The 14,875-nt window shown below is 34.2% G+C and overlaps 3 protein-coding genes across 3 annotated transcripts; 2 read left to right on the top strand and 1 right to left on the bottom strand.

Annotated features, from left to right (window-relative positions):
- On the top strand, positions 167 to 1,023 carry LOC18590074 (protein transport protein Sec61 subunit beta). The gene has a single exon (XM_007015372.2). The coding sequence runs from the start codon at positions 336 to 338 to the stop codon at positions 657 to 659; it is 324 nt and encodes a 107-aa protein (XP_007015434.2). The 5' UTR covers positions 167 to 335; the 3' UTR covers positions 660 to 1,023.
- Positions 2,115 to 5,282, top strand: LOC18590073 (syntaxin-72). The gene is made up of 9 exons (XM_018127470.1): positions 2,115 to 2,569; positions 2,672 to 2,797; positions 3,208 to 3,370; positions 3,484 to 3,569; positions 3,698 to 3,766; positions 3,849 to 3,893; positions 4,002 to 4,064; positions 4,190 to 4,266; positions 5,235 to 5,282. Exons 1-9 carry the CDS (start codon positions 2,414 to 2,416, stop codon positions 5,251 to 5,253), a joined length of 804 nt encoding a protein of 267 aa, XP_017982959.1. The 5' UTR covers positions 2,115 to 2,413; the 3' UTR covers positions 5,254 to 5,282.
- Positions 5,385 to 7,614, bottom strand: LOC18590072 (NAC domain-containing protein 83). The gene is made up of 3 exons (XM_018127457.1): positions 7,391 to 7,614; positions 6,994 to 7,280; positions 5,385 to 6,056 (listed from the first exon to the last, which is right to left on the bottom strand). The coding sequence occupies exons 1-3, from the start codon at positions 7,560 to 7,562 to the stop codon at positions 5,469 to 5,471; spliced, it is 1,047 nt and encodes a 348-aa protein (XP_017982946.1). The 5' UTR covers positions 7,563 to 7,614; the 3' UTR covers positions 5,385 to 5,468.

Raw genomic sequence — 14,875 nt, 5'->3', positions numbered from 1 at the left:
CAAAGAGAAAAAAGTGTTAGTGTTAACCAACCGTTATCACCTTAATTAATCACTAACCTATAAATTAGCAAGTATTAGTTCATTAAGCAGATTAATTAATAAAAACAAGCACATTGATTAAAGTATTTACGCCCTGCGATATATACGGCGTCAACGCCCGAACCTTCCCGACCCATACTCCACAAAGAACCCTCATCATCAGCGCTCATAATTAACCAACGACCCCTGATCGTTCAGATTATTACCCTTTTACCCCCGTATTTCCCCCTTCACCTCCATCTCCTATCCCTCTCGCAGAAAATAGGAAAAACATTACCATCTACTTCTCCAAAACCATGGCAAGAGGTTCCTCTCAGTCGCAGTCCTCCACTTCCTCCTCCACGTCCCGTCCTGGCGTCATGGCTCCTCGCGGCTCCGCTGCCGCCACAGCCGGTATGCGTCGCCGAAAGCTTGTCGGAGGCTCAGGCTCTGCCTCTGCCACAAGCACCGCCGCCTCCGGTTCCGGAAGCAACATGCTCCGATTCTACACCGACGACGCTCCAGGCTTGAAGATCTCCCCTACCGTTGTCCTCGTCATGAGTCTTTGCTTCATTGGCTTTGTCACCGCTCTTCACGTCTTCGGCAAGCTCTATCGCGCCAAAAACGGAGCTGGACCATGATTCGCGACCCGAACCCGATCTGTTTTTCGAATAACTGATCGGCTCTTGAATCGATTACTGAAATCCTACTGTTTTCCTCTTTTTTAGGTTGGCGTTTGACCGATTTGGTTTTAGCTCTGTAAATGATGGATGGCAAGGTTGTAATTATCTGGTGTTTTTGATGCGGTGAATTTTAATATCGTTCATGTTATTACTTGCTTTTGGAAGGGAAATGAATCTGTTTCGTTTTTCCCCAACTTTTTTCTTTAAGTTCCAGAAGTGGCAGCTTTGTTCTTCTTTTTACTAGCTTTAATTGAGAAGTCGGACTTTTTGGGTCCGTTTTGGAATCAATTTCAGCCTCAGGAAAGGCATTGATTGCTTGACATTTTCTTTCTTGAATCATTTGGGCAAGGAAAATGAATTACTAAGAAACTAGATTTTTTGTAGTTACTGCTACTGTTTTCTGGTAGAATCGAATTTGAATGTTGCATTAACTGGGAAAGAAAAGGTAAATTTTTGTTGTTTTATAATTCGTTGTCTCTTCAGCTCTGATAAGGCCGGAAAGAGGGAAAGTTGGCTAACCCACCGGGGTGCCTTTGGAATTTTGTAGTGATGTTGTTTTTGGTGTATAATAGCCAGAGGATGATGTTAATTACTTGATTGATGAAAGTCGGTTGATTGAGCGAACATTTAATTATCAGCTCTGTTGAATTATCTAATCAAGTAATACTGTTATCATTCCAAAACAAGAAATTATCCAATACTGTAAAGAACATTTAATTATGTACATGGTCCATGATGATCTAATGTGGTGCGTTTTAATGCCCAGTTAAAAGGTTTGTACTTGAGAAAAAACGAAAAGCTGTATAAGGAATTGGTTTAATCCATTAATTTGTTTACTTCCACGGCAAAAAGCTTTTGGGTTAAGCGCTGATGACTTTTTATTGGACTATTTAAAATAGAAATCATCCATAAGTGAATTTGCATATATGGACTTTAGTTGGAGAGTTGAAATCATTTATTTGTCTTGAAATTTATTTTGACAAAAGTTTTATTGTTCTAGAAATAATAGTAATAACTTCATTAAAAGAATCATCAGTTTGGCAATTCCTTATTTTATTGGAAATCCGAAAATAATAAAAATTTAAGTTAATCAATACTAACAATTTGATTTTAAATTTTTTAAGATAATGTGATTTAGCAACACAATGAATGAAATGATTTAATATTGAATCATCTTAACTAATCATCCTTTTAAGCATTTGCCAATTAATAATAGTGCTTGTTTAGAGTTTAAAAAACTGCTAATATATGCTTAAAAAGATACACTAGTACATGATCGTTTACGATTATCTAAACAAATTCAGATGAGTGGATCATATATTTATGTTGTTATGCACATTCTGCACTGTACATTGATACCTCAATGATGCATTTTCCCTGTACCTACTATATTTTGATAACGTCGTCCGAATAAATAAAAACAGAAAACAGGGAAGGTGGGAGTGAGAGCCGGCGGTGGCGAATGACAGAGAAAAGGGAACCCTGCCAAATGAAAACAGAAGAATTAGGCGCGGTGTCCACGCTGTTATTTCCGTTTCCAGCTACCCATAACAACATATCCGCTCCACCCGACAGTTCCACCCTCCAAATTTAGAAACAACACCGAAACACGAAAGCAATGGACCGAGAGAAACCCCATTTTTTCTCTCCTCTCTCTCTCTCTTTCTTTCATCGCATTCCCTCCTGCCATTTTCCAAAACCAAAATTAAGAAATGACTGTAATTGACATCCTCTTCCGAGTCGATGAAATCTGTAAGAAATATGAAAAGTACGATCCCGAGAAGCACTGCGAAGTCAATGCCTTTGGCGACGACTCCTTCGCTCGCCTCTATGCTCTCGTCGAAGCCGACATTGATAAAGCTCTCCATGTTCGATTCCTTTCCTCTCCTCCTTCTTTTTTTTTTTTTAATTTTATCTTGTTTTCACTTTAAGCGTTACTTTTAAATATAATTCTATCGGAATAAATGCAGAAATCTGAGATGGTATCGATGGAGAAAAATAGAGCAGCGGCGGTGGCAATGAGCGCTGAAATTCGTCGACTCAAGGCTCGATTGATGGAGGAAGTTCCTAAGCTACAAAAATTGGCTAAAAAGAAGGTCTAATTCTGTTTCTATAAGCTTTTTATTTAAGCTCCAAAAATATTTATTTTTTTCCTTCTCTTTTTAAGTCATTGTTTTTATTCTAAGAGTGGAAATTAACACTATTTAGGCATTGGAATCTTCTACTACAAGAAAAAGAAAAAAACTTTAGTTATTTTAATTTGTTAAAATTTTATCTTTCACTTTAATAATGATTTATTTCATCTTTATAATGTAGAACTAGATTCTTTAGAAAATTAAGTATTAGTAAGCATATAATTGGAATTAGAGAAGTAGTACAAGAAAGTTAGGCACTGATTTGCCTATGTTCTAAAAGTTCGACATCATCTTGGTTGATTATGCAAACTCAAGAATACTGAAGGTTGACAGTCGACTTGTATTGAAAATGCTAATGGTATCTATTTCAGGTCAAGGGAATTTCAAAAGAAGATCAAGAAACTCGTTTTGATCTGGTTCTTGCGCTACCCGAGAGGATTAAAGCCATTTCAGATGGGTCTACAACTGCTGCAAATCAGACTGCTGGATGGGGAACTTCATCATCTCGCAAAAATATCAAATTTGACTCATCAGGTAATTGGGGTTGGTGATGCTTTTTCCCCAAGTCACAGTTATCTTAAATTCATTTTTAAATTGATTATTGATTTTTTACCTCACTTTTTCCCTACCCCTGTATCCAACCTCAGAGGAGCGCTTTGATAGTGATTTTTCTCAACAAACTGAAGAGTCAAATCAGTTTAGACAAGAATATGAAATGAGAAAAATGAAACAGGCATGTTAGATTCCTCATATTTCATCTTTTTACAATATCTTTAATATCTATTTTGCAACATAAAGGTTGTAAGCCAAGTGGCTGCAACTATCTGTACTATCATTTGGTTATGTTTAACACGTGCGCAGGATGAAGGTCTTGATATTATATCAGAAGGTTTGAATGCACTGAAAAATATAGCTCGTGACATGAATGAGGTTTGTTATTATGCATATAATTCTAGTTTGGTGATGGTATTAGTAGCAACAGGAGATTAATTATTCGTTTTAATATGTTCAGGAATTAGATAGACAAGTTCCTCTAATGGATGAAATTGATACAAAGGTGAGAATTTTGTTATTTGCCATGTCTTTTTTATTTTGGCCTTATAAACAAAGAACCATGGAAAAGAATTATAACACATCATTTAATGTTCCTATGGTGATTTTACAGGTGGACAAGGCAACATCTGATATTAAAAGAACTAATGTTAGACTCAAGAAAACTGTTACTGAGGTAATTCATACAAATGATTGTTTCAATTGTCAAGTTCCTTCCATAATTTGCTAGGACTCATTAGACATCTTTTGTCTGGAGAGGTCAAGAGGTTCCAATAAATAGCATTTTTGCTTTTCTTGCAGATAAGATCCAGCCGAAACTTCTGCATTGACATTATTCTGCTGTGTGTAATTCTAGGAATTGCTTCCTCTTTATACAAGTAAGCTCCCTATCTTATCCTCATGCTTTTCTGAGCTTAGGATCTTGTTTCTAGATGCCAATGTTAAATGTTTTTGCCACCAGTTCATAACATTATTTATTCAGCACAAACTGAATCAATGAGCAGGACGTTTCAATGATTAATAGCCATTAAGATGTCAGTTTCTCTTTGATGCAAAAATAAAGATGCTAGTTATCTTATTGTAACTGCAATAACCTTTTTTAAGTAAAAGTTTTCACAGTGCCAGTTTATGTGATTTGCTTGATTTTAGTGCAGTAAATGCAAACCACAAAACAATTGCTACTCTAAACATTAATTGAATCAAAGACGGGTAGTGAAGTGGTCGTCATTTAGCTAATAGATGCTGATCTTGAGCCTGCAATATTTGAATTATAATGTTTTTGAAGTTGATGCAATTCTTTTTAAATACCTACAGAAAAGTTTAACTTAGTTGATGCAGTGAATGTCTCGCTTTTATGGCTTGCTTCATTCTAAATCTGCTTAATGATTCTGCCAAGCAAATAATCTGACAATTGTTTATGTTACTTTATCTGTTCATTTGCTCTGTTTTTGATCCAGAATATTTTCTAATGAGATCTTTCTCTGTGGCAGTGTGCTGCACTGAAATGATTTTAAAGGCTTCTTCTACGGCTTTCATTGATTACAACTTTGTATGGAACAAAATTCTTCCATTGCTTGTGGTGTTTTCATGTACCCATTCAACACTCAGCCTGTTATTCATTTATAATGCCCCCAGGAAATTGTTTTCAATTGGTTGATTTTATTCACTGCTAGATTTTTTATGTTATTGTAACAGGACATGATCTTTTTGTACGTCAATAAAATATGTGATTGCTTGTAGCACTGGCTTACTGTGCCAAAAAAGTAGTTATTTGCTTTGACAGCTTTGTGTAATTTTTAGAGACATTTTCTATTTGTAGCAATAATATTAGTCAATTTTACTGCAGTTTCAAGTCAGAAAGCTGACAAATATACCACTACTTACATTCTTCGCCTGTAGATCACAAGAACAACGCATAACACATAGACTGCTCATAAGTTTTGCTCACTGCCAGCAACCAGTATGGTGAGCCACTCCTATGTGCCCTTATCTTCATCTTTTTCTGTACATAATCAGAAATTTAAGTTCCTGATTGCATCAATTCAGTGATGAATCGAGCTTGTTTGAACTGTTCATTGCCTTAAGAATATGTATGTGAAGGCCAATTATTAAGATCCTGGAATTCAATAATGGAATCTGATGGGCAGGGGTTGTAGATCCCATCTTGAGATTGGTTTTGGCTGGAGTAGTTCATATCATTTTTGGACAGTATCTTCATAGGTAGAAAATCCTCATTTCTTTTGTCATTGTTCAGCTTCTTGTCAGATGGAAGGAGATTCTCTTCCCTATTACCCAGACTAAGTTTTCTTGTCAGTGGGTTGAAATAATTGTCCAAAGAAGGATTTAATGTCGGCAAATTCACTTTATCAGAACCTTCTTCATAAACTGAAATAAAGCTGTTGCTCTCGTTGCTTCCATGGAATGTGGCTGTTGAATTGGTCTCCATAGGAGATAAAGCTTGACTAGCAAGTAACAAAGCTAGTACTTGGCAATCTTGGTTTAGGCAATTTGTTATCATGTCAGTTCTGCAGTCTGTGAATGTTGGATGTAACTCCTCAATCGTGGGTGAGTACCTCATCAGTTCTGTGCTGCAGCTGTCTTGAACTTCAAATGTGTTTTTTGTTATGTTGCCTTTTTTCCGAACCCGGCATAGCACCCAATCATCCAGCTGTGGAAACAAGATGCAACTTTTTTCATGCATGTATTAGGATTAGCCTTTGCAAAAGTGGTCTACATGATAGTTTAGCGATCTGAGACTGATGAATGTGACATGGAAAGCAGAGTTCAGAAAGGGGGGGTTGTGGTCTGGGGTCAGAGGGGAAAAATACCCTGTTATCATGCTGCCAAAGTCAAATCTAGGTCCCATTTATTTTCATTATTGAAAACCATGGTCTTGAGAAATAGTTATATACATGAAAGTGCCATATGGTGTTTTTGACTGACCAGGCTCATTTTTGTAAGCTCAATCATTTGGAGTGAAAGAAACCTCAAAAGTTGCACTGATTTTAAAATGTTTAGAGGATTGCTTCATAAATTTTGTGAATCTTTTCAATAGTCAGATAAATTTTTAATCTTCAAGACAAGGTTTGACTTCTCTTGATATTTTTTAAGAATTTTTAGATCTAAAATTTTAAAAAATGATTTTCATGATGTTGGGATTGCAATTTTGGTTATATATCTAGTTGCAGTATGGGACAACAACATCCTGTGATGCTATTTGCTCATACTTCGGAAATACACACAAGTTATAATCTTCTCTATGAGACTATCGGAAGTAAAGAATCTCCAGAAGGAAGAATATAGTTCGCATGTTCTGGCTTTGCCTGAAGTGAGTATTGCTATGAGTATCATAACATAATCGGATCTCCCTAGGTTCTTAGAGATTGTATGTAGATAGTGGCTCCCTAAGTCATTGAAGATAATTTTAGATAGTTTGGCTTCAGGCTCTCTAACCCTGACAGAAATAAAGACAGTAAACATGGGAAAAGGGTAACAGAATTTTCTGTTGCTCATGTTGTGCATTTTTACTGCAGAAGAAGCTATCCTAAAATGCTTTATAAAAGATTTTGGTAACTAGTGTTATGTAGATCAACGTGCCCACTTACTCTCATGGATCCTTTTAATCTTGAGGGCTTAATGATCGTCTTCAACAGCCTGTACTCGCTCATAATCCATTCTGTCTTAACTCCTTTTGGGGGTTTACCTGTGTAAAAGACCAATGCTTTCTTGACTCCAATATTCTTTGATCCAGAAGAAGTGAGTATAGGCTTGTCAGTGCCGGTAGCCTTCCAATAACCCGAAGCGGCAGCTCTGTTTGGTCTTTCTCCATTTGGGTACTTTCTGTCTCGTGGACTGAAGAAATACCATTCATCTTCTCCAAACAAAGCTTTCTCTGCAAAGAATAAGGTTGTTGAACAGGAGATAAAAAGTTAGTATTATAACTTGATTATATTAGAGAGTGGAAAATGAATACATGATGATTAGATAGTGCAGAACACAGACTGGGTAGCTCCCATGGGTTATATTTATACAGATCTATTTCAGCAATTACAGATGCTGGAAGTGGACGTGAAGTCACTTTGTTTTGTAAGTAATGAATGATGAGCTCCTCATCAGATGGATGGAACCTAAAACCAGGAGGAAAATGAAAATTTAAATTGGGTTCCCTCTCCATGGAAATACTTTTTTGCTCGTTCTTCCCGTAGGAGATGGTGGAGAGACATGGGAAATGAAGAAGCACCAACTATTAATAGAGTTGTGTTTACAAGAGAGCACAGTATCAAATATGTGGGGCAACTTAATACATATGGGGACATCATTTAAGATAATATACAGGAAATAAACAATTAATATGTGAGAGGTATAAAGAAACGGTAAGGTAAAACAACTTGTTTGACTTTACCTTTTCGATACATGAAATTGGTGTCTGTTTACAAGCTTCTTGGAAGCCACATTGCTTTATTAGTACATTTTTAGTCCCTTGATGAATTATCATGATTATTCAGGATCTTAATTAATTACAAAATTTACTATTGGAGTAGAGAATGTTGGAATATAGGGATGGGGCATGGTGTCACTATCATTGCCGTTTGAGCAACATGTTTAGAGCTTAAACAAATTTTCTAACCTAGAATTAGCTTAATAAATATATGAAACACACAATTTTGGTGCATCTCATTATAAATGTACACTTCAAAGAAGAATGCTTGTTTCGATAACTTCTATCTTCTCATATTGTGAAGCTTTTATACTTCCATCACTGTTGTTTAGTGGCAGTATATATGGAAAACCTGCTAAACATTAGTAGTTGCCTGGGCTCATAATCTTAAGGAGAAAAACACTAGTAGGGCTCAGGTTTCATATATAAAACAGATTTGTCTTTTCAACAAGGAAAATTCTGCCTGTCAGATCGAGGTCGGAATTGATTCTGATTGTTGAAACGGCTTGATTTGGAAATATTGTTGATTCCTTCATCCTAAGTTAGTGCTGCATTTCATGGGCTTGCTTTTTCAACTAATTTAGCAGAAAATCGGATGCAAGAGGGAGAAAAGATGCTGCTCTTGTCTTCATTGCTTTCTTTGACATAGTTTTTATACGAGCCATGGTTTGCTTGTGGAAAAACATAATGAAGGCATACCAGAATAACAAGTCTCTGGGGTTCCTTGTTTGGTCCTTGTGTCTTTTTCTCTAACGTTTGGTTTGAATGTATGTAGTTAGACATGTTATGTTCTTCTTGACATACCTCTTTTGCATGAGAATGAAAACCTCATTACAGCTTGATTTGAAATGTACCCCTAGTCACATTAGAGGTTGAAAGAGTATTATCAGTTTGGCAAAGGTGGCTATAACATGCGAATTTTTCTTTCGATGAAAACAAACTGATGATACCTAGGCCTCATTTCTTCGGTAATGGAGACCACATGGTCATATTTTTGAACTTTATCTGTTCTTAGTATTATAAAATTGGCCTTGTTTGACTTGATTTAATTATGCCATTCTCTGTGGATTCGAATCCTAGGTGCATATCTTGTTATGTTTGGCATCTGGCTTATGAGTAGGAATCATGCACTGTCAAATGATTGAAACTTAATTTGTCTAACCTGTTCATGCCTCATTTGATGACAAGCATTACTAGATGATAAGGATCAAGTTTGCAGTTCCTTCTGTTGAAGTTTGAGTAGGAATATGATGGCTTTTTATTAACGACTAAAAAGCAAGTGAAAATTGTGTAAGAAAGAAAGGATAAAATGCAACTGGAAAATGTTTTGCCAAAAATGAAATAAAAGGAAAGGAATTCCCATTTGGGAAAGAAAATAGCGTTCAGTGTTTAGTTGGCGAAATTTTGCAGTTCTAAAGTTTTACTCTATTTTCTGTAAAAATAATTACTATATTTTGGATTGAGAAAACTGAAAATGAAAGATCAATTTTGTTAAATATATTTCTTTTATTTGGTAACACTTGGGCCATAGGATATTTCACTTGTGATTTCTCCCCACTAATTTAAGCTACATTTAGTTGATAATTTTGTTAGTTATTTTTTTTAAATAAGAGATTATATTAGATGCGTTGATAGTATATACTTTTTATATCTGATGTAGCTTAAATAAGTGGGGATAAATTTAATGTTTAATGGACCCTTATAATTTTCACATTTTGTTTGCAATTCTAAATGCTTATCTTAACAAAGTAGACATGCGTTTAATCATATGGAGCCGAAAATTTAGAAGTAAAGTAAAGAGAATTTTATGGAGCAAATGCTTTAAATCTATCAAAACCCATCACTCAAAATTACTACTACCGCTACCACTAATCACCCTTTCAAACTTTCAATTTCTTTTCAAAATGAATCAAGTCAATTAAATGGAAAAATTAAAAACTTTTCATCAAAATAAAAGCCCCACCATTTAGTGGGATTGTTCATTATAAAAAGCTAGCGTTAGTAGGTAGCGTGGGAAGAAGAGAGGGAGACAGAGAGCCATCAACAGCATGGGAAGAAATAGAATCCCTTTGATAGAATGATATTAGAGAGAGAAGGGTGAGAAGAAAATTTTAAAAAAATGGGTTAACTCATTAAAAATTAACATTTTTATATTTATTATTTTTACTTTTACCTCGTTAATGAAGTGGTAATTTTTTGTGGTTGGACAATGCATAGAAGCTCTATATTATTAATACATCAAATATATTCCAAAAACTAAATAAACAGTAAATAGCAAAAACATCAATCCTATAAAGTTTTAACCTTATCTCTTAACCACCTTGGTTGAATTATGCAATTAGTCACTGTACTTTATAAAAAAGGTGGATTTAGCCCCTATACAATAATTTGTGTAAATTAGATCTTTATACTTTGTGAACTTGTTAATTATAGTTTCTAACTCTAACATTGCTAAACTTAAATATGTTGACGTGACGTTGATTATATATTGATGTGACATGATTATGTTGATGTGAGACAAATGTTGACATGGCATAATGCTAACATGACATAATATTGATAAGTCCACATGAATTTAAAAAAAATAACAAAAAGCACTCTAACTCTAAATTCAATGAGATTTACCAAAAAAGAAAGAAAATTAACAACCTAAGAGGGAGAAACAACTGATATTGGAATTAAATAGTTGAAATTTAAGAAAAGTATGATCATGATTCTTGGCCTTGTTTTGAATTTTAATTCTCAGTGAACATAATTTTCAAAGAGTTTTGGACAAGTCGAGAGATTTTGGTGGATAAAACAACAAAGAAGAATTAGAGATTTTATAAGGTTTTGTTAATATGTTTTTGGGTTCTGAATGGTGCAAGGTTGATTGTGCATAATTAGTTCTCTTGTAAATCCTCTCGATTCTTGTCAGTTTTTTACAAAATGAAAACATATTTTACTTTAGTTTTCTTGTGGGTACTTTTCATTGCTGGCTTTTGTTTTGTTCTGCAAACTAAAATTAGTTTCTTGGATTGTTGCAGGAAAACCTTAAATAGCCAGTTGAGTATAAAATAGTTATTTCCATAATAAATTTTTTTCTTGTTTTTTTTCTTATTTTTCCTTTTTATTATTTTCAATTTTTTTAATTTTATTTTTTCTTCACTTGAGTAAAAAAAATAGGGTGGTACTCATGGAAGAAGATAGTTTCATGTGAGGGTGCTTTTGTTAATATATTTTTGGGGGGTTGTTAATTTTCTTTCTTTCTTTCTTTCTTTGTAAATCTCATTTAATTTAGGGTTAGGGTGCTTTTGTTATGTTTTTTTTAAATCCATGTGGACTTGTTAGTATTATACCATGTCAGCATTGTGCCACATCAACACGGTCATGTCATATCAACATATAGTCAACGCCATGTCAGCGTACTTAACCGTTAAATTTAACTGTGTTAGAGTTAGGGATTATAATTAACAAATTCACAAAATATAAGGACCTAATTTACACAAATTATTGTATAGGGATTAAATCCATTATTTTCGTAGCGTATGGAGACCAATTGTATAATTTAAACCAACCATCTTAGTAAACTTGGGTGACACTTATTATTAAATCAAAGTGCTATTTCATAATTTGTTCAACATATTTTAAAGTTGTTTTCCATTAACATCATTCTAAGAAAGCAACACATGACTGATGTTTCTGAAAATATGTTTGGTGGTAGTGTGATTTTAAGTTACACAAATTGGAATAGCTCTTTCCCCAACAATAAACCTCATTGTTTTCATGGCTGGGTTAGGGTTCTAAGAAGAATTTGAGCTACGGCCTTGATTTGGGAATTTCACCCCTTTTATATTTTTAACTTTATTTACAAAATAAAAAATATATATTTTAACAATTAACCTGAACTTGTCGATGGGAATTCTGTCAAAAAAATGCATCAAATGCCAGTTTGTTGATAGGATGATATTCCAACAGATTTTTCTACCAAAAGATTGTTCGTAAAAAATTTTGAATTAGCGCGCACCTCAATTATGACAAATTTTCAACCAACTGTATTTGTCGGAATTTTATTAAAAATAGGTGAGAAAAACAAAAATTATGAAAGGGTTGGAGAATCATCAGAATTTCGTCAATAATGGCACCTTATTTTTTTACGAAATTTTTCTTACAAAACTTTGTTCCTAAAAATAATGTAATTCTTTTATCATGTGTTAGTTTTAAGCATAAGTAGGGTATAAATTGATAGCTTTAAGGTTGTATAGTTCACATATAAAATATATTTTGAGATATGTAAGGTAGATATACAAATTTATTGAATAAACTATAAAGTTTTTCTTTTCCAAACTTGGGTTGCATAAAGTGGAAATTAAAGTGACTAACAAATGAATACAACCTATGAAAATAGATCATCAAAAAAGTGTTGTTGTTCATTGCTACACTCTAGCATTGAGTTCATGTTAATAAGATTGAGTGATGTACATATATATATATATATATCTTTATACATGCAGTTATTGCTATCTTTCGATATCATAAAATTTTATTGAAGAGAACGGTGGTTGTAGTAGTCTCAAGACCATTTTGTTTTAATTAACCCATAAGTCTTCAGTTTGTCCTAGACTATGAGTTGTTTTTAAGAAAAATTGTATTTCAAAATTATGAATTTAAATAACATAATCCAAGTGCAGAATTGTTAGTTTTTTTGAATAATTAAAATGTGGACCCATTATTTAATTTATATTTGTCTTTTATCAAAATTATGCTAAATTAATTTGATCTTGATAAAAAAGATAATATTATATAGTTCATAATATGATCTAATAAAATGAATTATGATAAGTGGTAGCAAGAATTCATTATATATAGGTAAGGTTAGATCTCTCCTCATGTTTACAAAAAATATTACAAATAGATTCTTTCTCCTCGTATTCATTCTCATACCTTCGCTCACTTAAGTCGAATTTGAGGAAAAGGAAAAGGTAGGGATGTGTTCAGTATGAAGACGAGGCTTGAGACCAAGAAAGAAATTTTGAACTCTTCAAAGATCTCTTAATTCTACGAAGTAGAAAAGCAAGCCGAATGTGAGGAAAAAGGAAAAGGTAGGCATGTGCCGAATATGAAAACAAGGTTTGAGATCAAGAAAGATATTTTGAGGAGGAAATTGTGAGAAATAACCCTCTTGATAAGGTGATTTAAAAAATAGCCTACGATATAAAGTTAACTGTTTTTATCCAATCTTAGCATGAGTTGACAAAAATACCCTTGAATACATTTCTGGCAAATTAATCTCCTAATATTTTCCTCCCGCCATATGCTCAACTATCTTAACTTCCTCAACTCTCTCAACTCTATCAACTCTCTAAGCTTTCTCAGCTCTGTCAAATCTCTCTTGCCATCCAGCTATCTGTTGAGCACCATCGTCATCATGCTGTGATTTATCTCTCGACATTTCACTATATCGTCGTTGATATACTGACCCTAGAGCAGAGATGACATCAATGTATATTATTGGGTTTATTGCTGCTTTTCACAAAATCAAAAAGTTGATGAAAAACCCACCCCATTAATTTCTTAAACTTTCTGTGTAAATTAGAACATTTCCTATAGTTGTTACACGTCATGCATGTAACATCTCTAATGCAAATGGCATGTAAAAAATATATTGAAAGAGCTTGGCTTTTAATAATATGTTTTAGTACATGGCGTATAATAAAATTTTTCTGTACATGATGTATAGTAAATATAACGTGTAGCAAAATCATTGTACTTGGGGTGTAAAATTTTTTTTGTTAAAGATGGCCTGTAGAAATATTTCTTTTGAAAATGGTGTAGCAAAATTGTTATGCACATGGTGTGTAGCAAAATTGTTATGCACATGGCGTGTAGCAAAATCATTACACATGGCATGTAGCAAAATCATTGAACACGGCATGTAGAAATATTTCTTTAAAAAATGTCTTGTAGCATACTGTTCTTGAACATGGTGGGTAGCAACATTGTTATGCACATGGCGGGTAGAAAATTGTTATGCACATTGTGTGTAACATGTTGTCAAAATGGTGTGTAACATTGTTTTGAACATGCCGTGTAACAAAATTTTTTCAACATGACGTATAACATGTTTTCGATAGGGCGTGTAGCAAAATTTTAAAATATGGTATGTAATGTGCAAATTGACTGACATTTTTTTTTTCAAAATTTCAATGGCATGCCAATTGTGCGACTTATGATAAGACACGATGGTTAGTGGGTCGAGGATATTTACAAGGGTGGTGAGTCACAAATACAAGGGGTTATGAGTGATTTGTCGTTTACTGACTTAATGAAGTTGATTGAAGATGTTGTTAGGGTAAACTCATAGATTCACAAGATTGAGTTACATGCATTGATCAATACACTCGGAGAGTTATCACACCCAATTTTTAAAGACGAGGAAGATGTTACATTAATTCTACTTGAGCAAAGGAATGTTTTGGTAATGTACATCACCATTAAGGAAAGCCATACAAATGTTATGCCATATGAAGAAGCTGTACAACATGGTAATCACATCAATCAGATTGAGATTTATAGTGCCTCACATATACCACAGCATTCGGTCCCACCCACAACAATTGCAATCGACGTATGCACATGAGTTTGTGCAACACAACAGTTGGCTACACAATTCCAATCAGCATGTGCATCGAACCAATTACTTGTTTCTATCCAACCAATGCAACGATCGGATGAAACTATAGAAAGTGTAATGCCATTTTCAAATGACACTGTGACATTGCAATCGACGTATGCACATGAGTTTGTGCAACCCAATAGACACACAAAAGTTGGCTACACAATTTCAATCAATATGTGCATCGAACCAATTACTTGTTTCTATCTAACCAATGCAACCATCTGATGAAACTATAGAAGGTGTAATGCCATTTTCAAATGACACTGTGACACTTGAGGATGACACTACGATGCTCAAGGATGGCATTGTGACACTCAAGGCTAATACTGCATCTGATCAGGGTGAAGAGGATTGGTTCCCTATCGGTGCAGATAGATTTTATGACGATTCT

Source organism: Theobroma cacao, chromosome 9 (assembly GCF_000208745.1).
Source record: "Theobroma cacao cultivar B97-61/B2 chromosome 9, Criollo_cocoa_genome_V2, whole genome shotgun sequence".
Lineage (NCBI taxonomy): Eukaryota > Viridiplantae > Streptophyta > Magnoliopsida > Malvales > Malvaceae > Theobroma > Theobroma cacao.
This window is presented reverse-complemented; position numbering and strand designations above follow the sequence as displayed.

Bases quoted from the DNA above. Each gene is read 5' to 3' on its own strand.
- LOC18590074 (XM_007015372.2), top strand. From the start codon at position 336: ATGGCAAGAGGTTCCTCTCAGTCGCAGTCCTCCACTTCCTCCTCCACG.
- LOC18590073 (XM_018127470.1), top strand. From the start codon at position 2,414: ATGACTGTAATTGACATCCTCTTCCGAGTCGATGAAATCTGTAAGAAA. The intron at 3,570-3,697 runs GCATGTTAGATT...ACACGTGCGCAG, and splicing joins AAATGAGAAAAATGAAACAG to GATGAAGGTCTTGATATTAT. The intron at 3,767-3,848 runs GTTTGTTATTAT...TAATATGTTCAG, and splicing joins TAGCTCGTGACATGAATGAG to GAATTAGATAGACAAGTTCC.
- LOC18590072 (XM_018127457.1), bottom strand. From the start codon at position 7,562: ATGGAGAGGGAACCCAATTTAAATTTTCATTTTCCTCCTGGTTTTAGG. The intron at 7,281-7,390 runs GTCTGTGTTCTG...TATTCTTTGCAG, and splicing joins TAACCCATGGGAGCTACCCA to AGAAAGCTTTGTTTGGAGAA. The intron at 6,057-6,993 runs GTAAGTGGGCAC...TTGTTTCCACAG, and splicing joins GATTAAAAGGATCCATGAGA to CTGGATGATTGGGTGCTATG.